Source organism: Engystomops pustulosus, chromosome 9 (assembly GCF_040894005.1).
Source record: "Engystomops pustulosus chromosome 9, aEngPut4.maternal, whole genome shotgun sequence".
NCBI lineage: Eukaryota > Metazoa > Chordata > Amphibia > Anura > Leptodactylidae > Engystomops > Engystomops pustulosus.
Genome location: NC_092419.1, coordinates 111,381,879 through 111,405,132, shown reverse-complemented (window position 1 = coordinate 111,405,132; position 23,254 = coordinate 111,381,879). Strand labels below are relative to the sequence as shown.

At 49.3% G+C, this 23,254-nt stretch overlaps 1 protein-coding gene across 1 annotated transcript in view; it reads right to left on the bottom strand.

Annotated features, from left to right (window-relative positions):
• Window positions 1-23,254, bottom strand: part of NCS1 (neuronal calcium sensor 1) — a 64,461-nt gene that overhangs the window by 17,112 nt on the left and 24,095 nt on the right. Inside the window, exon 2 of the mRNA XM_072125757.1 lies at window positions 6,047-6,071. Coding sequence (XP_071981858.1) covers window positions 6,047-6,071 — 25 coding nt within the window. The remainder of the gene's footprint in view (window positions 1-6,046; window positions 6,072-23,254) is intronic.

The following is a 23,254-nucleotide window of genomic DNA, read 5'->3' as shown; positions in this document are numbered from 1 at the left end:
CACTACACAGGTAGATATCGCTGTGCCTATAGCTCCACTCCCTATATAGTGGCCAGGGCAGGTAACTGCAGCTCAGCTTCTAGGCACACACCCAGCTCACCCGCTACACAGGTAGATATCGCTGTGCCTATAGCTCCACTCCCTATATAGTGGCCAGGGCAGGTAACTGCAGCTCAGCTTCTAGGCACACACCCAGCTCTCCCACTACACAGGTAGATATCGCTGTGCCTATAGCTCCACTCCCTATATAGTGGCCAGGGCAGGTAACTGCAGCTCAGCTTCTAGGCACACACCCATCTCTCCCACTACACAGCTGTGCCTATAGCTCCACTCCCTATATAGTGGCCAGGGCAGGTAACTGCAGCTCAGCTTCTAGGCACACACCCATCTCTCCCACTACACAGGTAGATATCGCTGTGCCTATAGCTCCACTCCCTATATAGTGGCCAGGGCAGGTAACTGCAGCTCAACCTCTAGGCACACACCCATCTCTCCCACTACACAGCTGTGCCTATAGCTCCACTCCCTATATAGTGGCCAGGGCAGGTAACTGCAGCCCAGCTTCTAGGCACACACCCAGCTCTCCCACTACACAGGTAGATATCGCTGTGCCTATAGCTCCACTCCCTATATAGTGGCCAGGGCAGGTAACTGCAGCTCAGCTTCTAGGCACACACCCATCTCTCCCACTACACAGGTAGATATCGCTGTGCCTATAGCTCCATTCCCTATATAATGGCCAGGGCAGGTAACTGCAGCTCAGCTTCTAGGCACACACCCATCTCTCCCACTACACAGGTAGATATCGCTGTGTCTATAGCTCCACTCCCTATATAGTGGCCAGGGCAGGTAACTGCAGCTCAGCTTCTAGGCACACACCCAGCTCTCCCACTACACAGCTGTGCCTATAGCTCCACTCCCTATATAGTGGCCAGGGCAGGTAACTGCAGCTCAGCTTCTAGGCACACACCCATCTCTCCCACTACACAGGTAGATATCGCTGTGCCTATAGCTCCACTCCCATATAGTGGCCAGGGCAGGTAACTGCAGCTCAGCTTCTAGGCACACACCCATCTCTCCCACTACACAGCTGTGCCTATAGCTCCACTCCCATATAGTGGCCAGGGCAGGTAACTGCAGCTCAGCTTCTAGGCACACACCCAGCTCTCCCACTACACAGCTGTGCCTATAGCTCCACTCCCTATATAGTGGCCAGGGCAGGTAACTGCAGCTCAGCTTCTAGGCACACACCCAGCTCTCCCACTACACAGCTGTGCCTATAGCTCCACTCCCTATATAGTGGCCAGGGCAGGTAACTGCAGCTCAGCTTCTAGGCACACACCCATCTCTCCCACTACACAGCTGTGCCTATAGCTCCACTCCCTATATAGTGGCCAGGGCAGGTAACTGCAGCTCAGCTTCTAGGCACACACCCAGCTCTCCCACTACACAGGTAGATATCGCTGTGCCTATAGCTCCACGCCCTATATAGTGGCCAGGGCAGGTAACTGCAGCTGAGCTTCTAGGCACACACCCAGCTCTCCCACTACACAGGTAGATATCGCTGTGCCTATAGCTCCACTCCCTATATAGTGGCCAGGGCAGGTAACTGCAGCTCAGCTTCTAGGCACACACCCAGCTCTCCCACTACACAGCTGTGCCTATAGCTCCACTCCCTATATAGTGGCCAGGGCAGGTAACTGCAGCTCAGCTTCTAGGCACACACCCATCTCTCCCACTACACAGGTAGATATCGCTGTGCCTATAGCTCCACTCCCTATATAGTGGCCAGGGCAGGTAACTGCAGCTCAGCTTCTAGGCACACACCCATCTCTCCCACCACACAGGTAGATATCGCTGTGCCTATAGCTCCACTCCCTATATAGTGGCCAGGGCAGGTAACTGCAGCTCAGCTTCTAGGCACACACCCATCTCTCCCACTACACAGCTGTGCCTATAGCTCCACTCCCTATATAGTGGCCAGGGCAGGTAACTGCAGCTCAGCTTCTAGGCACACACCCATCTCTCCCACTACACAGGTAGATATCGCTGTGCCTATAGCTCCACTCCCATATAGTGGCCAGGGCAGGTAACTGCAGCTCACCTTCTAGGCACACACCCATCTCTCCCACTACACAGGTAGATATCGCTGTGCCTATAGCTCCACTCCCTATATAGTGGCCAGGGCAGGTAACTGCAGCTCAGCTTCTAGGCACACACCCAGCTCTCCCACTACACAGCTGTGCCTATAGCTCCACTCCCTATATAGTGGCCAGGGCAGGTAACTGCAGCTCAGCTTCTAGGCACACACCCATCTCTCCCACTACACAGGTAGATATCGCTGTGCCTATAGCTCCACTCCCTATATAGTGGCCAGGGCAGGTAACTGCAGCTCAGCTTCTAGGCACACACCCATCTCTCCCACCACACAGGTAGATATCGCTGTGCCTATAGCTCCACTCCCTATATAGTGGCCAGGGCAGGTAACTGCAGCTCAGCTTCTAGGCACACACCCATCTCTCCCACTACACAGCTGTGCCTATAGCTCCACTCCCTATATAGTGGCCAGGGCAGGTAACTGCAGCTCAGCTTCTAGGCACACACCCATCTCTCCCACTACACAGGTAGATATCGCTGTGCCTATAGCTCCACTCCCATATAGTGGCCAGGGCAGGTAACTGCAGCTCACCTTCTAGGCACACACCCATCTCTCCCACTACACAGGTAGATATCGCTGTGCCTATAGCTCCACTCCCTATATAGTGGCCAGGGCAGGTAACTGCAGCTCAGCTTCTAGGCACACACCCAGCTCTCCCACTACACAGCTGTGCCTATAGCTCCACTCCCTATATAGTGGCCAGGGCAGGTAACTGCAGCTCAGCTTCTAGGCACACACCCATCTCTCCCACTACACAGGTAGATATCGCTGTGCCTATAGCTCCACTCCCTATATAGTGGCCAGGGCAGGTAACTGCAGCTCAGCTTCTAGGCACACACCCATCTCTCCCACCACACAGGTAGATATCGCTGTGCCTATAGCTCCACTCCCTATATAGTGGCCAGGGCAGGTAACTGCAGCTCAGCTTCTAGGCACACACCCATCTCTCCCACTACACAGGTAGATATCGCTGTGCCTATAGCTCCACTCCCATATAGTGGCCAGGGCAGGTAACTGCAGCTCACCTTCTAGGCACACACCCATCTCTCCCACTACACAGGTAGATATCGCTGTGCCTATAGCTCCACTCCCTATATAGTGGCCAGGGCAGGTAACTGCAGCTCAGCTTCTAGGCACACACCCAGCTCTCCCACTACACAGCTGTGCCTATAGCTCCACTCCCTATATAGTGGCCAGGGCAGGTAACTGCAGCTCAGCTTCTAGGCACACACCCATCTCTCCCACTACACAGGTAGATATCGCTGTGCCTATAGCTCCACTCCCTATATAGTGGCCAGGGCAGGTAACTGCAGCTCAGCTTCTAGGCACACACCCATCTCTCCCACCACACAGGTAGATATCGCTGTGCCTATAGCTCCACTCCCTATATAGTGGCCAGGGCAGGTAACTGCAGCTCAGCTTCTAGGCACACACCCATCTCTCCCACTACACAGCTGTGCCTATAGCTCCACTCCCTATATAGTGGCCAGGGCAGGTAACTGCAGCTCAGCTTCTAGGCACACACCCATCTCTCCCACTACACAGGTAGATATCGCTGTGCCTATAGCTCCACTCCCATATAGTGGCCAGGGCAGGTAACTGCAGCTCACCTTCTAGGCACACACCCATCTCTCCCACTACACAGGTAGATATCGCTGTGCCTATAGCTCCACTCCCATATAGTGGCCAGGGCAGGTAACTGCAGCTCACCTTCTAGGCACACACCCATCTCTCCCACTACACAGGTAGATATCGCTGTGCCTATAGCTCCACTCCCTATATAGTGGCCAGGGCAGGTAACTGCAGCTCAGCTTCTAGGCACACACCCATCTCTCCCACTACACAGGTAGATATCGCTGTGCCTATAGCTCCACTCCCATATAGTGGCCAGGGCAGGTAACTGCAGCTCACCTTCTAGGCACACACCCATCTCTCCCACTACACAGGTAGATATCGCTGTGCCTATAGCTCCACTCCCTATATAGTGGCCAGGGCAGGTAACTGCAGCTCAGCTTCTAGGCACACACCCAGCTCTCCCACTACACAGCTGTGCCTATAGCTCCACTCCCTATATAGTGGCCAGGGCAGGTAACTGCAGCTCAGCTTCTAGGCACACACCCATCTCTCCCACTACACAGGTAGATATCGCTGTGCCTATAGCTCCACTCCCTATATAGTGGCCAGGGCAGGTAACTGCAGCTCAGCTTCTAGGCACACACCCATCTCTCCCACCACACAGGTAGATATCGCTGTGCCTATAGCTCCACTCCCTATATAGTGGCCAGGGCAGGTAACTGCAGCTCAGCTTCTAGGCACACACCCATCTCTCCCACTACACAGGTAGATATCGCTGTGCCTATAGCTCCACTCCCATATAGTGGCCAGGGCAGGTAACTGCAGCTCAGCTTCTAGGCACACACCCAGCTCTCCCACTACACAGCTGTGCCTATAGCTCCACTCCCTATATAGTGGCCAGGGCAGGTAACTGCAGCTCAGCTTCTAGGCACACACCCATCTCTCCCACCACACAGGTAGATATCGCTGTGCCTATAGCTCCACTCCCTATATAGTGGCCAGGGCAGGTAACTGCAGCTCAGCTTCTAGGCACACACCCATCTCTCCCACTACACAGGTAGATATCGCTGTGCCTATAGCTCCACTCCCATATAGTGGCCAGGGCAGGTAACTGCAGCTCAGCTTCTAGGCACACACCCAGCTCTCCCACTACACAGCTGTGCCTATGGCTCCATTCTCTGGATCACTTCTAACAATGGCGGATCCGGAGGGTTGTACTGGAGTAAGTAATCTTGATAAACCCCATTGAGGAGGTTGGACCTGATAGAGGGACATTATCTACTACGATACTATGAAGTTATTGAGCAGGGGACTCCTGGTGTGTCCTATGTGTGGGGGATGTGCAGGTATTGGAGTGTAATATTGTTGCCCTCTGCTCCTTCCTCCATTCCATGTGGGTCTGTGGCTCCTGTACTAGCGCAGGGCCCCCGATACATATCCGTGGCATCAGCGCTCTGCAGATTAGTGTTGGATCAGTACATTACATTTCTCTACATCCCCTGGAATACCCGGCCGCCAGTCCCCGGGAATGATCGCAGCGCTCTCAGGACACGGACGGCTGCATTCAATCACAGAACTCCTGCGCATATTCCTGTATGACAGATGACCCTACAATCTCTGAGGGGTGACGGTAATGTTACAAAAATGGAATAAATAGCAAAATATAAGATTATAACTACCAAAACATTCCACACAAATGCCCCCAAATTCTGGGACCAAGACCCCTCATCCTCATCCCAGGGACTTCAGGGTTAGGGTTAGTCTTCATTATCTGAGCACTCACCCAAACCATCATCTAGCGCACAATACATTGTAGGGGCCCCGCAGCAATGTATCGCTGGGTGCAACTAGAAATGCCCCCCACCTGTGCTGCAGCCCCCCCATAAGATGGAAGACCCACCTGTGCCGCATACAGTACAAGGACGTCACTATGTGCGCCAGCCCATAGACCAGTCATAAAGCTAAGAAGGGGTCAGTGACCTGCAGGGGAACAGGAAGGGCATTACAGGGGTCAAGGGCAACTGAGGGACAATGGCAAACTGGACATGGAACTGTGGGTGATCAGGGGGCACTTATCAGAGGGAACGGTTACACATTATGTTAACACTGTGTCTATGTAAACAATGTTAACACATAGTTGACATAATGTAAACTTAACGTGTGAACGCATCCTGGGGCACATTTATTCACATGTGACCATTGAGTGATGCCCTCTCAGTGTGGAGCCTATAACCAGAGGTGGGGGCTTGACAATTGTATTTTCCATCAGTATTAAGGTTTGTGCATGCAATAAAGACGATAAGAGGGACTCACCACTGCTGCACCTCCTTCTCTGTAACTGCAAGACAAGAAGATTCACAAAATTAGACCTGTGCGTATAGCGCCCCCCATCCCCCACACCAGACCTCACAGCGAGCCCAGGCCCACGTCAGATCTATTTTAGGATTAATCATTAACACCCCAGGAAGTTTTTATCAATGAATCACTGAGCTTTCTGGAAAAACTTATAAAAACATGGATCATCCAAATCCAAACTTAAGGAGAAGGGAAACTGTCAGCGTCCGGGCAGCCGCCATCACATACAAAGTCTCTGTGTTATGAGTCACATCCATCTCACACTCATCCGGGATCAGCTCCCAGACTTCACATTTACTGCCGCCTCCTCCAGAAGCTGCAGAACTACAGCTCCCAGCATGCCGCAGGTGTGTGCACAGACGCTGGGCTAATGGGGGTTGTAGTTATTTCATACATTGCTGACCAATGCCCCATTCAACAACCGGTGACCACATGTTACCTTATGATACTAGCCACAATGACTGCCACAGGCCCCACTTACCATGTGCCACCATTGGTGTGTGCCACGCTGTGCACCCCACATACAATGACTGCCACAGGCTCCTCTTACCATGTGCCACATTGTGCACCCCACATACAAAGGCTGCCACAGCCCCTCTTACCATGTGCCACGTTGTGCTTCCCACGTACAATGACTGCTACGGACCCCTCTTACCATGTGCCACCATTGCTGTATACCATGCTGTGCTCCCCACATACAATGGGTGCCACATGCTCCTAGGGTCTCTAGGGTCCAACAGTGTCACCAGACCAGGGACATTACCCCTGCCAACCATTTCTATAAGTTATACCCCAGGACACGTGTGAGATCAGGACTCCGGACGAATGGGGGCTGTGGTGCATAGATGGAGACTGAATGCTTGGCTGACCACCCACACCCCAAAATAGATGTAAGCACCATGCCCCAGGGCACTGGAAAAGGACTGCAAGACACTGATCACCGACAGACAGATGTGTCGCCAACATCACTAGGACCCTGAAGGACAATTCTACCCGCAAGGGGACAGGCTGCAGCAAGAGGAATAGAGAGCAGCACAGAGTATTTCAGCAGAGCTCCATCCTGTCACTGTGGGAGGTCATATAACTAGAGGAATAGAGAGCAGCACAGAGTATTTCAGCAGAGCCCCATGCTGTAATAGTGAGAGGTCATAGACCGAGAGGAATAGAGAGCAGCACAGAGTATTTCAGCAGAGCTCCATGCTGTCACTGTGGGAGGTCATATACCTAGAGGAATAGAGAGCAGCACAGAGTATTTCAGCAGAGCTCCATCCTGTCACTGTGGGAGGTCATATACCTAGAGGAATAGAGAACAGCACAGAGTATTTCAGCAGAGCTCCATGCTGTCATTGTGGGAGGTCATAGACCTAGAGGAATAGAGAGCAGCACAGAGTATTTCAGCAGAGCCCCATGCTGTCATTGTGGGAGGTCATAGACCTAGAGGAATAGAGAGCAGCACAGAGTATTTCAGCAGAGCTCCATCCTGTCACTGTGGGAGGTCATATACCTAGAGGAATAGAGAACAGCACAGAGTATTTCAGCAGAGCTCCATGCTGTCATTGTGGGAGGTCATATACCTAGAGGAATAGAGAGCAGCACAGAGTATTTCAGCAGAGCTCCATGCTGTCATTGTGGGAGGTCATAGACCGAGAGGAATAGAGAGCAGCACAGAGTATTTCAGCAGAGCCCCATGCTGTCATTGTGGGAGGTCATATACCTAGAGGAATAGAGAGCAGCACAGAGTATTTCAGCAGAGCCCCATGCTGTAATAGTGAGAGGTCATAGACCGAGAGGAATAGAGAGCAGCACAGAGTATTTCAGCAGAGCTCCATGCTGTCATTGTGGGAGGTCATATACCTAGAGGAATAGAGAGCAGCACAGAGTATTTCAGCAGAGCTCCATGCTGTCATTGTGGGAGGTCATATACCGAGAGGAATAGAGAGCAGCACAGAGTATTTCAGCAGAGCTCCATCCTGTCACTGTGGGAGGTCATATAACTAGAGGAATAGAGAGCAGCACAGAGTATTTCAGCAGAGCCCCATGCTGTAATAGTGAGAGGTCATAGACCGAGAGGAATAGAGAGCAGCACAGAGTATTTCAGCAGAGCTCCATCCTGTCACTGTGGGAGGTCATATACCTAGAGGAATAGAGAACAGCACAGAGTATTTCAGCAGAGCTCCATGCTGTCATTGTGGGAGGTCATAGACCGAGAGGAATAGAGAGCAGCACAGAGTATTTCAGCAGAGCCCCATGCTGTCACTGTGGGAGGTCATATACCTAGAGGAATAGAGAGCAGCACAGTGTATTTCAGCAGAGCTCCATGCTGTCACTGTGGGAGGTCATAGACCTAGAGGAATAGAGAGCAGCACAGAGTATTTCAACAGAGCTCCATGCTGTAATAGTGAGAGGTCATAGACCGAGAGGAATAGAGAGCAGCACAGAGTATTTCAGCAGAGCCCCATGCTGTCATTGTGGGAGGTCATATACCGAGAGGAATAGAGAGCAGCACAGAGTATTTCAGCAGAGCTCCATGCTGTCACCGTGGGAGGTCATATACCTAGAGGAATAGAGAGCAGCACAGAGTATTTCAGCAGAGCCCCATGCTGTCACTGTGGGAGGTCATATACCTAGAGGAATAGAGAGCAGCACAGAGTATTTCAGCAGAGCCCCATGCTGTCACTGTGGGAGGTCATATACCTAGAGGAATAGAGAGCAGCACAGAGTATTTCAGCAGAGCTCCATGCTATCATTGTGGGAGGTCATATACCTAGAGGAATAGAGAGCAGCACAGAGTATTTCAGCAGAGCTCCATGCTGACATTGTGGGAGGTCATATACCTAGAGGAATAGAGAGCAGCACAGAGTATTTCAGCAGAGCTCCATGCTGTCATTGTGGGAGGTCATAGACCGAGAGGAATAGAGAGCAGCACAGAGTATTTCAGCAGAGCTCCATGCTGTAATAGTGAGAGGTCATAGACCGAGAGGAATAGAGAGCAGCACAGAGTATTTCAGCAGAGCTCCATGCTGTCACTGTGGGAGGTCATATACCTAGAGGAATAGAGAGCAGCACAGAGTATTTCAGCAGAGCTCCATGCTGTCATTGTGGGAGGTCATATACCTAGAGGAATAGAGAGCAGCACAGAGTATTTCAGCAGAGCTCCATGCTGTAATAGTGAGAGGTCATAGACCAAGAGGAATAGAGAGCAGCACAGAGTATTTCAGCAGAGCCCCATGCTGTCATTGTGGGAGGTCATATACCTAGAGGAATAGAGAGCAGCACAGAGTATTTCAGCAGAGCTCCATGCTGTAATAGTGAGAGGTCATAGACCAAGAGGAATAGAGAGCAGCACAGAGTATTTCAGCAGAGCTCCATGCTGTCATTGTGGGAGGTCATATACCGAGAGGAATAGAGAGCAGCACAGAGTATTTCAGCAGAGCTCCATCCTGTCACTGTGGGAGGTCATATAACTAGAGGAATAGAGAGCAGCACAGAGTATTTCAGCAGAGCCCCATGCTGTAATAGTGAGAGGTCATAGACCGAGAGGAATAGAGAGCAGCACAGAGTATTTCAGCAGAGCTCCATCCTGTCACTGTGGGAGGTCATATACCTAGAGGAATAGAGAACAGCACAGAGTATTTCAGCAGAGCTCCATGCTGTCATTGTGGGAGGTCATAGACCGAGAGGAATAGAGAGCAGCACAGAGTATTTCAGCAGAGCCCCATGCTGTCACTGTGGGAGGTCATATACCTAGAGGAATAGAGAGCAGCACAGTGTATTTCAGCAGAGCTCCATGCTGTCACTGTGGGAGGTCATAGACCTAGAGGAATAGAGAGCAGCACAGAGTATTTCAACAGAGCTCCATGCTGTAATAGTGAGAGGTCATAGACCGAGAGGAATAGAGAGCAGCACAGAGTATTTCAGCAGAGCCCCATGCTGTCATTGTGGGAGGTCATATACCGAGAGGAATAGAGAGCAGCACAGAGTATTTCAGCAGAGCTCCATGCTGTCACTGTGGGAGGTCATATACCTAGAGGAATAGAGAGCAGCACAGAGTATTTCAGCAGAGCCCCATGCTGTCACTGTGGGAGGTCATATACCTAGAGGAATAGAGAGCAGCACAGAGTATTTCAGCAGAGCCCCATGCTGTCACTGTGGGAGGTCATATACCTAGAGGAATAGAGAGCAGCACAGAGTATTTCAGCAGAGCTCCATGCTATCATTGTGGGAGGTCATATACCTAGAGGAATAGAGAGCAGCACAGAGTATTTCAGCAGAGCTCCATGCTGACATTGTGGGAGGTCATATACCTAGAGGAATAGAGAGCAGCACAGAGTATTTCAGCAGAGCTCCATGCTGTCATTGTGGGAGGTCATAGACCGAGAGGAATAGAGAGCAGCACAGAGTATTTCAGCAGAGCTCCATGCTGTAATAGTGAGAGGTCATAGACCGAGAGGAATAGAGAGCAGCACAGAGTATTTCAGCAGAGCTCCATGCTGTCACTGTGGGAGGTCATATACCTAGAGGAATAGAGAGCAGCACAGAGTATTTCAGCAGAGCTCCATGCTGTCATTGTGGGAGGTCATATACCTAGAGGAATAGAGAGCAGCACAGAGTATTTCAGCAGAGCTCCATGCTGTAATAGTGAGAGGTCATAGACCAAGAGGAATAGAGAGCAGCACAGAGTATTTCAGCAGAGCCCCATGCTGTCATTGTGGGAGGTCATATACCTAGAGGAATAGAGAGCAGCACAGAGTATTTCAGCAGAGCTCCATGCTGTAATAGTGAGAGGTCATAGACCAAGAGGAATAGAGAGCAGCACAGAGTATTTCAGCAGAGCTCCATGCTGTCACTGTGGGAGGTCATATACCTAGAGGAATAGAGAGCAGCACAGAGTATTTCAGCAGAGCTCCATGCTGTAATAGTGAGAGGTCATAGACCAAGAGGAATAGAGAGCAGCACAGAGTATTTCAGCAGAGCTCCATGCTGTAATAGTGAGAGGTCATAGACCAAGAGGAATAGAGAGCAGCACAGAGTATTTCAGCAGAGCTCCATGCTGTAATAGTGAGAGGTCATAGACCAAGAGGAATAGAGAGCAGCACAGAGTATTTCAGCAGAGCTCCATGCTGTCACTGTGGGAGGTCATATACCTAGAGGAATAGAGAGCAGCACAGAGTATTTCAGCAGAGCTCCATGCTGTCATTGTGGGAGGTCATATACCTAGAGGAATAGAGAGCAGCACAGAGTATTTCAGCAGAGCTCCATGCTGTAATAGTGAGAGGTCATAGACCGAGAGGAATAGAGAGCAGCACAGAGTATTTCAGCAGAGCTCCATGCTGTCATTGTGGGAGGTCATATACCTAGAGGAATAGAGAGCAGCACAGAGTATTTCAGCAGAGCTCCATGCTGTCACTGTGGGAGGTCATAGACCGAGAGGAATAGAGAGCAGCACAGAGTATTTCAGCAGAGCTCCATGCTGTCACTGTGGGAGGTCATATACCTAGAGGAATAGAGAGCAGCACAGAGTATTTCAGCAGAGCTCCATGCTGTCATTGTGGGAGGTCATATACCTAGAGGAATAGAGAGCAGCACAGAGTATTTCAGCAGAGCTCCATGCTGTCATTGTGGGAGGTCATATACCTAGAGGAATAGAGAGCAGCACAGAGTATTTCAGCAGAGCCCCATGCTGTCATTGTGGGAGGTCATATACCGAGAGGAATAGAGAGCAGCACAGAGTATTTCAGCAGAGCTCCATGCTGTAATAGTGAGAGGTCATAGACCGAGAGGAATAGAGAGCAGCACAGAGTATTTCAGCAGAGCCCCATGCTGTCATTGTGGGAGGTCATATACCTAGAGGAATAGAGAGCAGCACAGAGTATTTCAGCAGAGCCCCATGCTGACATTGTGGGAGGTCATATACCTAGAGGAATAGAGAGCAGCACAGAGTATTTCAGCAGAGCTCCATGCTGTCATTGTGGGAGGTCATAGACCGAGAGGAATAGAGAGCAGCACAGAGTATTTCAGCAGAGCCCCATGCTGTAATAGTGAGAGGTCATATACCTAGAGGAATAGAGAGCAGCACAGAGTATTTCAGCAGAGCTCCATGCTGTCATTGTGGGAGGTCATATACCTAGAGGAATAGAGAGCAGCACAGAGTATTTCAGCAGAGCTCCATGCTGTAATAGTGAGAGGTCATATACCTAGAGGAATAGAGAGCAGCACAGAGTATTTCAGCAGAGCCCCATGCTGTCATTGTGGGAGGTCATAGACCTAGAGGAATAGAGAGCAGCACAGAGTATTTCAGCAGAGCTCCATGCTGTCATTGTGGGAGGTCATATACCTAGAGGAATAGAGAGCAGCACAGAGTATTTCAGCAGAGCTCCATGCTGTTATAGTGAGAGGTCATATACCTAGAGGAATAGAGAGCAGCACAGAGTATTTCAGCAGAGCTCCATGCTGTAATAGTGAGAGGTCATATACCTAGAGGAATAGAGAGCAGCACAGAGTATTTCAGCAGAGCTCCATGCTGTAATAGTGAGAGGTCATAGACCGAGAGGAATAGAGAGCAGCACAGAGTATTTCAGCAGAGCTCCATGCTGTCATTGTGGGAGGTCATATACCTAGAGGAATAGAGAGCAGCACAGAGTATTTCAGCAGAGCTCCATGCTGTAATAGTGAGAGGTCATAGACCAAGAGGAATAGAGAGCAGCACAGAGTATTTCAGCAGAGCTCCATGCTGTCACTGTGAGAGGTCATAGACCGAGAGGAATAGAGAGCAGCACAGAGTATTTCAGCAGAGCTCCATGCTGTCACTGTGGGAGGTCATATACCTAGAGGAATAGAGAGCAGCACAGAGTATTTCAGCAGAGCTCCATGCTGTCACTGTGGGAGGTCATATACCTAGAGGAATAGAGAGCAGCACAGAGTATTTCAGCAGAGCTCCATGCTGTAATAGTGAGAGGTCATAGACCGAGAGGAATAGAGAGCAGCACAGAGTATTTCAGCAGAGCTCCATGCTGTCATTGTGGGAGGTCATATACCTAGAGGAATAGAGAGCAGCACAGAGTATTTCAGCAGAGCTCCATGCTGTCATTGTGGGAGGTCATAGACCGAGAGGAATAGAGAGCAGCACAGAGTATTTCAGCAGAGCCCCATGCTGTCATTGTGGGAGGTCATATACCTAGAGGAATAGAGAGCAGCACAGAGTATTTCAGCAGAGCTCCATGCAGTCACTGTGGGAGGTCATAGACCGAGAGGAATAGAGAGCAGCACAGAGTATTTCAGCAGAGCCCCATGCTGTCATTGTGGGAGGTCATATACCTAGAGGAATAGAGAGCAGCACAGAGTATTTCAGCAGAGCTCCATGCTGTAATAGTGAGAGGTCATATACCTAGAGGAATAGAGAGCAGCACAGAGTATTTCAGCAGAGCCCCATGCTGTCATTGTGGGAGGTCATAGACCAAGAGGAATAGAGAGCAGCACAGAGTATTTCAGCAGAGCTCCATGCTGTCATTGTGGGAGGTCATAGACCGAGAGGAATAGAGAGCAGCACAGAGTATTTCAGCAGAGCTCCATACTGTAATAGTGAGAGGTCATAGACCAAGAGGAATAGAGAGCAGCACAGAGTATTTCAGCAGAGCTCCATGCTGTCACTGTGGGAGGTCATATACCGAGAGGAATAGAGAGCAGCACAGAGTATTTCAGCAGAGCTCCATCCTGTCACTGTGGGAGGTCATATACCTAGAGGAATAGAGAGCAGCACAGAGTATTTCAGCAGAGCTCCATGCTGTCACTGTGGGAGGTCATAGACCGAGAGGAATAGAGAGCAGCACAGAGTATTTCAGCAGAGCCCCATGCAGTCATTGTGGGAGGTCATAGACCGAGAGGAATAGAGAGCAGCACAGAGTATTTCAGCAGAGCTCCATGCTGTAATAGTGAGAGGTCATAGACCGAGAGGAATAGAGAGCAGCACAGAGTATTTCAGCAGAGCTCCATGCTGTCACTGTGGGAGGTCATATACCTAGAGGAATAGAGAGCAGCACAGAGTATTTCAGCAGAGCCCCATGCTGTCATTGTGGGAGGTCATATACCTAGAGGAATAGAGAGCAGCACAGAGTATTTCAGCAGAGCTCCATGCTGTCACTGTGAGAGGTCATAGACCGAGAGGAATAGAGAGCAGCACAGAGTTTTTCAGCAGAGCTCCATGCTGTCATTGTGGGAGGTCATATAACTAGAGGAATAGAGAGCAGCACAGAGTATTTCAGCAGAGCCCCATGCTGTAATAGTGAGAGGTCATAGACCGAGAGGAATAGAGAGCAGCACAGAGTATTTCAGCAGAGCTCCATGCTGTAATAGTGAGAGGTCATAGACCGAGAGGAATAGAGAGCAGCACAGAGTATTTCAGCAGAGCTCCATGCTGTCATTGTGGGAGGTCATATACCTAGAGGAATAGAGAGCAGCACAGAGTATTTCAGCAGAGCTCCATGCTGTAATAGTGAGAGGTCATAGACCGAGAGGAATAGAGAGCAGCACAGAGTATTTCAGCAGAGCTCCATGCTGTAATAGTGAGAGGTCATAGACCGAGAGGAATAGAGAGCAGCACAGAGTATTTCAGCAGAGCTCCATGCTGTCATTGTGGGAGGTCATATACCTAGAGGAATAGAGAGCAGCACAGAGTATTTCAGCAGAGCCCCATGCTGTAATAGTGAGAGGTCATAGACCAAGAGGAATAGAGAGCAGCACAGAGTATTTCAGCAGAGCTCCATGCTGTCATTGTGGGAGGTCATATACCTAGAGGAATAGAGAGCAGCACAGAGTATTTCAGCAGAGCTCCATGCTGTAATAGTGAGAGGTCATAGACCGAGAGGAATAGAGAGCAGCACAGAGTATTTCAGCAGAGCTCCATGCTGTCATTGTGGGAGGTCATATACCTAGAGGAATAGAGAGCAGCACAGAGTATTTCAGCAGAGCTCCATGCTGTCATTGTGGGAGGTCATATACCTAGAGGAATAGAGAGCAGCACAGAGTATTTCAGCAGAGCCCCATGCTGTCATTGTGGGAGGTCATATACCGAGAGGAATAGAGAGCAGCACAGAGTATTTCAGCAGAGCTCCATGCTGTAATAGTGAGGTCATAGACCGAGAGGAATAGAGAGCAGCACAGAGTATTTCAGCAGAGCCCCATGCTGTCATTGTGGGAGGTCATATACCTAGAGGAATAGAGAGCAGCACAGAGTATTTCAGCAGAGCTCCATGCTGTCATTGTGGGAGGTCATAGACCGAGAGGAATAGAGAGCAGCACAGAGTATTTCAGCAGAGCCCCATGCTGACATTGTGGGAGGTCATATACCTAGAGGAATAGAGAGCAGCACAGAGTATTTCAGCAGAGCCCCATGCTGTCATTGTGGGAGGTCATAGACCGAGAGGAATAGAGAGCAGCACAGAGTATTTCAGCAGAGCTCCATGCTGACATTGTGGGAGGTCATATACCTAGAGGAATAGAGAGCAGCACAGAGTATTTCAGCAGAGCCCCATGCTGTCATTGTGGAAGGTCATATACCTAGAGGAATAGAGAGCAGCACAGAGTATTTCAGCAGAGCTCCATGCAGTCACTGTGGGAGGTCATAGACCGAGAGGAATAGAGAGCAGCACAGAGTATTTCAGCAGAGCCCCATGCTGTAATAGTGAGAGGTCATATACCTAGAGGAATAGAGAGCAGCACAGAGTATTTCAGCAGAGCTCCATGCTGTCATTGTGGGAGGTCATATACCTAGAGGAATAGAGAGCAGCACAGAGTATTTCAGCAGAGCTCCATGCTGTAATAGTGAGAGGTCATAGACCGAGAGGAATAGAGAGCAGCACAGAGTATTTCAGCAGAGCTCCATGCTGTCATTGTGGGAGGTCATAGACCTAGAGGAATAGAGAGCAGCACAGAGTATTTCAGCAGAGCTCCATGCTGTCATTGTGGGAGGTCATATACCTAGAGGAATAGAGAGCAGCACAGAGTATTTCAGCAGAGCTCCATGCTGTAATAGTGAGAGGTCATATACCTAGAGGAATAGAGAGCAGCACAGAGTATTTCAGCAGAGCTCCATGCTGTAATAGTGAGAGGTCATATACCTAGAGGAATAGAGAGCAGCACAGAGTATTTCAGCAGAGCTCCATGCTGTCATTGTGGGAGGTCATATACCTAGAGGAATAGAGAGCAGCACAGAGTATTTCAGCAGAGCTCCATGCTGTCATTGTGGGAGGTCATAGACCGAGAGGAATAGAGAGCAGCACAGAGTATTTCAGCAGAGCCCCATGCTGTCACTGTGGGAGGTCATAGACCGAGAGGAATAGAGAGCAGCACAGAGTATTTCAGCAGAGCTCCATGCTGTCATTGTGGGAGGTCATATACCTAGAGGAATAGAGAGCAGCACAGAGTATTTCAGCAGAGCTCCATGCTGTAATAGTGAGAGGTCATAGACCGAGAGGAATAGAGAGCAGCACAGAGTATTTCAGCAGAGCCCCATGCTGTCACTGTGGGAGGTCATATACCTAGAGGAATAGAGAGCAGCACAGAGTATTTCAGCAGAGCTCCATGCTGTCATTGTGGGAGGTCATATACCTAGAGGAATAGAGAGCAGCACAGAGTATTTCAGCAGAGCTCCATGCTGTCACTGTGGGAGGTCATATACCTAGAGGAATAGAGAGCAGCACAGAGTATTTCAGCAGAGCTCCATGCTGTCATTGTGGGAGGTCATAGACCGAGAGGAATAGAGAGCAGCACAGAGTATTTCAGCAGAGCTCCATGCTGTCACTGTGGGAGGTCATATACCTAGAGGAATAGAGAGCAGCACAGAGTATTTCAGCAGAGCTCCATGCTGTCATTGTGGGAGGTCATAGACCGAGAGGAATAGAGAGCAGCACAGAGTATTTCAGCAGAGCTCCATGCTGTCATTGTGGGAGGTCATATACCTAGAGGAATAGAGAGCAGCACAGAGTATTTCAGCAGAGCCCCATGCTGTCATTGTGGGAGGTCATAGACCGAGAGGAATAGAGAGCAGCACAGAGTATTTCAGCAGAGCTCCATGCTGTCATTGTGGGAGGTCATATACCTAGAGGAATAGAGAGCAGCACAGAGTATTTCAGCAGAGCCCCATGCTGTCATTGTGGGAGGTCATATACCTAGAGGAATAGAGAGCAGCACAGAGTATTTCAGCAGAGCCCCATGCTGTCATTGTGGAAGGTCATATACCTAGAGGAATAGAGAGCAGCACAGAGTATTTCAGCAGAGCTCCATGCTGTAATAGTGAGAGGTCATATACCTAGAGGAATAGAGAGCAGCACAGAGTATTTCAGCAGAGCTCCATGCTGTAATAGTGAGAGGTCATATACCTAGAGGAATAGAGAGCAGCACAGAGTATTTCAGCAGAGCCCCATGCTGTCATTGTGGGAGGTCATAGACCGAGAGGAATAGAGAGCAGCACAGAGTATTTCAGCAGAGCTCCATGCTGTCACTGTGGGAGGTCATATACCTAGAGGAATAGAGAGCAGCACAGAGTATTTCAGCAGAGCCCCATGCTGTCACTGTGGGAGGTCATATACCTAGAGGAATAGAGAGCAGCACAGAGTATTTCAGCAGAGCTCCATGCTGTAATAGTGAGAGGTCATATACCTAGAGGAATAGAGAGCAGCACAGAGTATTTCAGCAGAGCCCCATGCTGTCATTGTGGGAGGTCATAGACCGAGAGGAATAGAGAGCAGCACAGAGTATTTCAGCAGAGCCCCATGCTGTCACTGTGGGAGGTCATATACCTAGAGGAATAGAGAGCAGCACAGAGTATTTCAGCAGAGCTCCATGCTGTAATAGTGAGAGGTCATAGACCGAGAGGAATAGAGAGCAGCACAGAGTATTTCAGCAGAGCTCCATGCTGTCATTGTGGGAGGTCATAGACCGAGAGGAATAGAGAGCAGCACAGAGTATTTCAGCAGAGCTCCATGCTGTCATTGTGGGAGGTCATATACCTAGAGGAATAGAGAACAGCACAGAGTATTTCAGCAGAGCTCCATGCTGTAATAGTGAGAGGTCATATACCTAGAGGAATAGAGAGCAGCACAGAGTATTTCAGCAGAGCTCCATGCTGTAATAGTGAGAGGTCATATACCTAGAGGAATAGAGAGCAGCACAGAGTATTTCAGCAGAGCCCCATGCTGTCATTGTGGGAGGTCATAGACCGAGAGGAATAGAGAGCAGCACAGAGTATTTCAGCAGAGCTCCATGCTGTCATTGTGGGAGGTCATATACCTAGAGGAATAGAGAGCAGCACAGAGTATTTCAGCAGAGCTCCATGCTGTCATTGTGGGAGGTCATAGACCGAGAGGAATAGAGAGCAGCACAGAGTATTTCAGCAGAGCCCCATGCTGTCACTGTGGGAGGTCATAGACCGAGAGGAATAGAGAGCAGCACAGAGTATTTCAGCAGAGCTCCATGCTGTCATTGTGGGAGGTCATATACCTAGAGGAATAGAGAGCAGCACAGAGTATTTCAGCAGAGCTCCATGCTGTAATAGTGAGAGGTCATAGACCGAGAGGAATAGAGAGCAGCACAGAGTATTTCAGCAGAGCCCCATGCTGTCACTGTGGGAGGTCATATACCTAGAGGAATAGAGAGCAGCACAGAGTATTTCAGCAGAGCTCCATGCTGTCATTGTGGGAGGTCATATACCTAGAGGAATAGAGAGCAGCACAGAGTATTTCAGCAGAGCTCCATGCTGTCACTGTGGGAGGTCATATACCTAGAGGAATAGAGAGCAGCACAGAGTATTTCAGCAGAGCTCCATGCTGACATTGTGGGAGGTCATAGACCGAGAGGAATAGAGAGCAGCACAGAGTATTTCAGCAGAGCCCCATGCTGTCACTGTGGGAGGTCATATACCTAGAGGAATAGAGAGCAGCACAGAGTATTTCAGCAGAGCTCCATGCTGTCATTGTGGGAGGTCATAGACCGAGAGGAATAGAGAGCAGCACAGAGTATTTCAGCAGAGCTCCATGCTGTCATTGTGGGAGGAAACAAAAGAGAGAATTTTTAGAGGAAGTGTATTTCAGGAAAGGAGTCATCACACAGTGGGAATAGTGGACTCCCACTGCTCTTATGGCCGTATTATGTGCACTACATATGGATTTACTTACCCGGTCCCGTCACAATCCCCGCCATGCGTTGTCTGACAAGGATTCGGGTCTGCCGTGATTCACTAAGGTTGTGCGTCCGAGTTCCTGCATGTGTTGCTTCCCCCGCTGAGATCCGCCGGAGTTCACCTTCTTCCCGGTGCATGTGAGTGCTGATCTTGCGACACAATTTGCTTTTTAAATTCCGCGTTTTGTCCGAATCAGTGGGGTTACCCGACGTCCATGGCCCCCGATTTGTGTCGCGTGCAAGCCGACACCAATGCACCAAAATCCGATCGTGTGCACCAAAAACCCGAGGCAATTCAGCACAAAACGGAATAAAAAAATCGCGAAACGGCGTTCGGACACTTAGCAAGTGTACCCCAACATGATCCAATGTTTGTCTCGCGTCCCTTTGCAGCATCACCAGAATCTTCTGATTAGATTTCGGACCCTGCAGGATCACATGTAGCATCAGATGATGATCGTATTTGCAAGTTTTGCATATTATCTCAGGATAGAGAAATCCAGAGTCCTGGAAGCGATAAGGGCGAGGAGGGGGCGACGTCCCACGGGAGGAGAAAAGTAATTACACACACACACTATATACACAAGAAACTGTTCCCAATAGTAGAAGAGACACCAGCGGAGAGAATACAGAGGCACCGAGCAATCTACACCTGCAATGTATACCACACCGAGCACCCCACAACCCTCCACCCGCATCACCATGAGTGAGCCCCCACATCAGCTCTCCTGTAATACTCTGTGCTGCTGTGCACAGCTCTCCTGTAATACTCTGTGCTGCTGTGCACAGCTCTCCTGTAATACTCTGTGCTGCTGTGCACATGATATTACAATATTTCTTCTCCAACACTGGAGTAAGTAAAATGTATAAAGAAATCTGTTCCCTGGGGAGGAGGAGGTGAGAGACACTGAAAATGGCAACTTATTACACAAGACGAGCGGCACAGGCCCAGAGCACAGCTGGAGCGGTTCTGCTGCGTCATGATGAGGCGATAATGTGAGCACTTACATAGAAGCCGGAAATTATCCCCTGGACCGCAACATCACCGCATGTGTATACAGCGAGTATACTGACCCCTCCATCATTGCTACATGTGTATACAGCGAGTATACTGACCCCTCCGTCATTACTACATGTGTATACAGCGAGTATACTGACCCCTCCGTCATTACTACATGTGTATACAGCGAGTATACTGACCCCTCCATCATTACTACATGTGTATACAGCGAGTATACTGACCCCTCCATCATTACTTCATGTGTATACAGCGAGTATACTGACCCCTCCATCATTACTACATGTGTATACAGCGAGTATACTGACCCCTCCATCATTACTACATGTGTATACAGCGAGTATACTGACCCCTCCGTCATTACTACATGTGTATACAGCGAGTATACTGACCCCTCCGTCATTACTACATGTGTATACAGCGAGTATACTGACCCCTCCGTCATTACTACATGTGTATACAGCGAGTATACTGACCCCTCCGTCATTACTACATGTGTATACAGCGAGTATACTGACCCCTCCGTCATTACTACATGTGTATACAGCGAGTATACTGACCCCTCCGTCATTACTACATGTGTATACAGCGAGTATACTGACCCCTCCGTCATTACTACATGTGTATACAGCGAGTATACTGACCCCTCCGTCATTACTACATGTGTATACAGCGAGCATACTGACCCCTCCATCATTACTACATGTGTATACAGCGGGCATACTGACCCCTCCATCATTACTACATGTGTATACAGCGGGTATACTGACCCCTCCATCATTACTACATGTGTATACAGCGAGTATACTGACCCCTCCGTCATTACTACATGTGTATACAGCGAGTATACTGACCCCTCCATCATTACCACATGTGTATACAGCGAGTATACTGACCCCTCCATCATTACTACATGTGTATACAGCGAGTATACTGACCCCTCCATCATTACTACATGTGTATACAGCGAGTATACTGACCCCTCCATCATTACTACATGTGTATACAGCGGGTATACTGACCCCTCCATCATTACTACATGTGTATACAGCGGATATACTGACCCCTCCAGCATTACTACATGTGTATACAGCGGGCATACTGACCCCTCCATCATTACTACATGTGTATACAGCGGGCATACTGACCCCTCCATCATTACTACATGTGTATACAGCGGATATACTGACCCCTCCAGCATTACTACATGTGTATACAGCGAGTATACTGACCCTTCCATCATTACTACATGTGTATACAGCGGATATACTGACCCCTCCATCATTACCACATGTGTATACAGCGAGTATACTGACCCCCTCCATCATTACTACACGTGTATACAGCGGGTATACTGACCCCTCCATCATTACTACATGTGTATACAGCGGGTATACTGACCCCTCCATCATTACTACACGTGTATACAGCGGGTATACTGACCCTTCCATCATTACTACATGTGTATACAGCGGATATACTGACCCCTCCAGCAGATCAGAAGGACTACACACTAAAAGGTTTACGTATCTGTATCAATGTTGACCAAGTCTACCTGTAAACAATGTATACATATTCATTTTAAAAGAATGAATCAAATGAAATGTAGCAAAAATTATACCACCTCTCCTGTCCTGGATGGGACCCCCTTCTGTTACCCTTTATCACCTCCACTCGCTCTGCAACCCTCTTTTTGCACTATGAAAGGGGTTGATTGGGTAACACAAGATGATGGCTGTTCTCAATTAATAGCCACATTCAACCTTTGTCTGGTGAACATGATGAGCAGCAGTACCATAATCTGCCTGAGGACATGAGGGGCGCTGCGGTAATTTTGTGCTCTGGAACGGATTTCCCTTTACATAATGCATCTGTCAGCTTTTATCTAAGTTTTCCAAGAATTGTTCCTAATCAAAATATGTGATGCTGGATCCGACCGGAGACCCCTGGGTGTACACAGGCAGCGGGGGCACGGATTCCCATCCAGAAGATGATCCTTAACTGGATTATACAACCCGGCATTAAGCCGACAGGATTAATCTGAATTAACAGCGATCAACGTGTGAGAACCGTTTAGTACCTGCTGCAAAGTGAACTCAACTCCTGAGATCAAATATGTGACCCCTCCCCCCCACACACACTCATATTCAGAACTGATTATCCAATCTCCATAGACTATTACAGGAGAGATTACACCTGCAATGTTACATACAGGAGAAACACTGCAATAAAAGTCCAAGAAAACGGTGATAGAACACAACTTTTCTGTAATCCGAGATCTGTCAACAAGAGTGACCATACAGAATAAAGATAGTGTTATGTATTGTCCCTGGAGAGATGTGTAATCAGACCTCACACTGCTGTGCTCTGTGCTCTCTGCAGCCAGTGTTATGTACTGTCCCTGGAGAGATGTGTAATCAGACCTCACACTGCTGTGCTCTGTGCTCTCTGCAGCCAGTGTTATGTACTGTCCCTGGAGAGATGTGTAATCAGACCTCACACTGCTGTGCTCTGTGCTCTCTGCAGCCAGTGTTATGTACTGTCCCTGGAGAGATGTGTAATCAGACCTCACACTGCTGTGCTCTCTGCTCTCTGCAGCCAGTGTTATGTACTGTCCCTGGAGAGATGTGTAATCAGACCTCACACTGCTGTGCTCTGTACTCTCTGCAGCCAGTGTTATGTATTGTCCCTGGAGAGATGTGTAATCATACCTCACACTGCTGTGCTCTGTGCTCTCTGCAGCCTGTGTTATGTACTGTCCCTGGAGAGATGTGTAATCATACCTCACACTGCTGTGCTCTCTGCAGCCAGTGTTATGTACTGTCCCTGGAGGGATGTGTAATCAGACCTCACGCTGCTGTGCTCTGTGCTCTCTGCAGCCAGTGTTATGTATTGTCCCTGGAGAGATGTGTAATCATACCTCACACTGCTGTGCTCTGTGCTCTCTGCAGCCAGTGTTATGTATTGTCCCTGGAGAG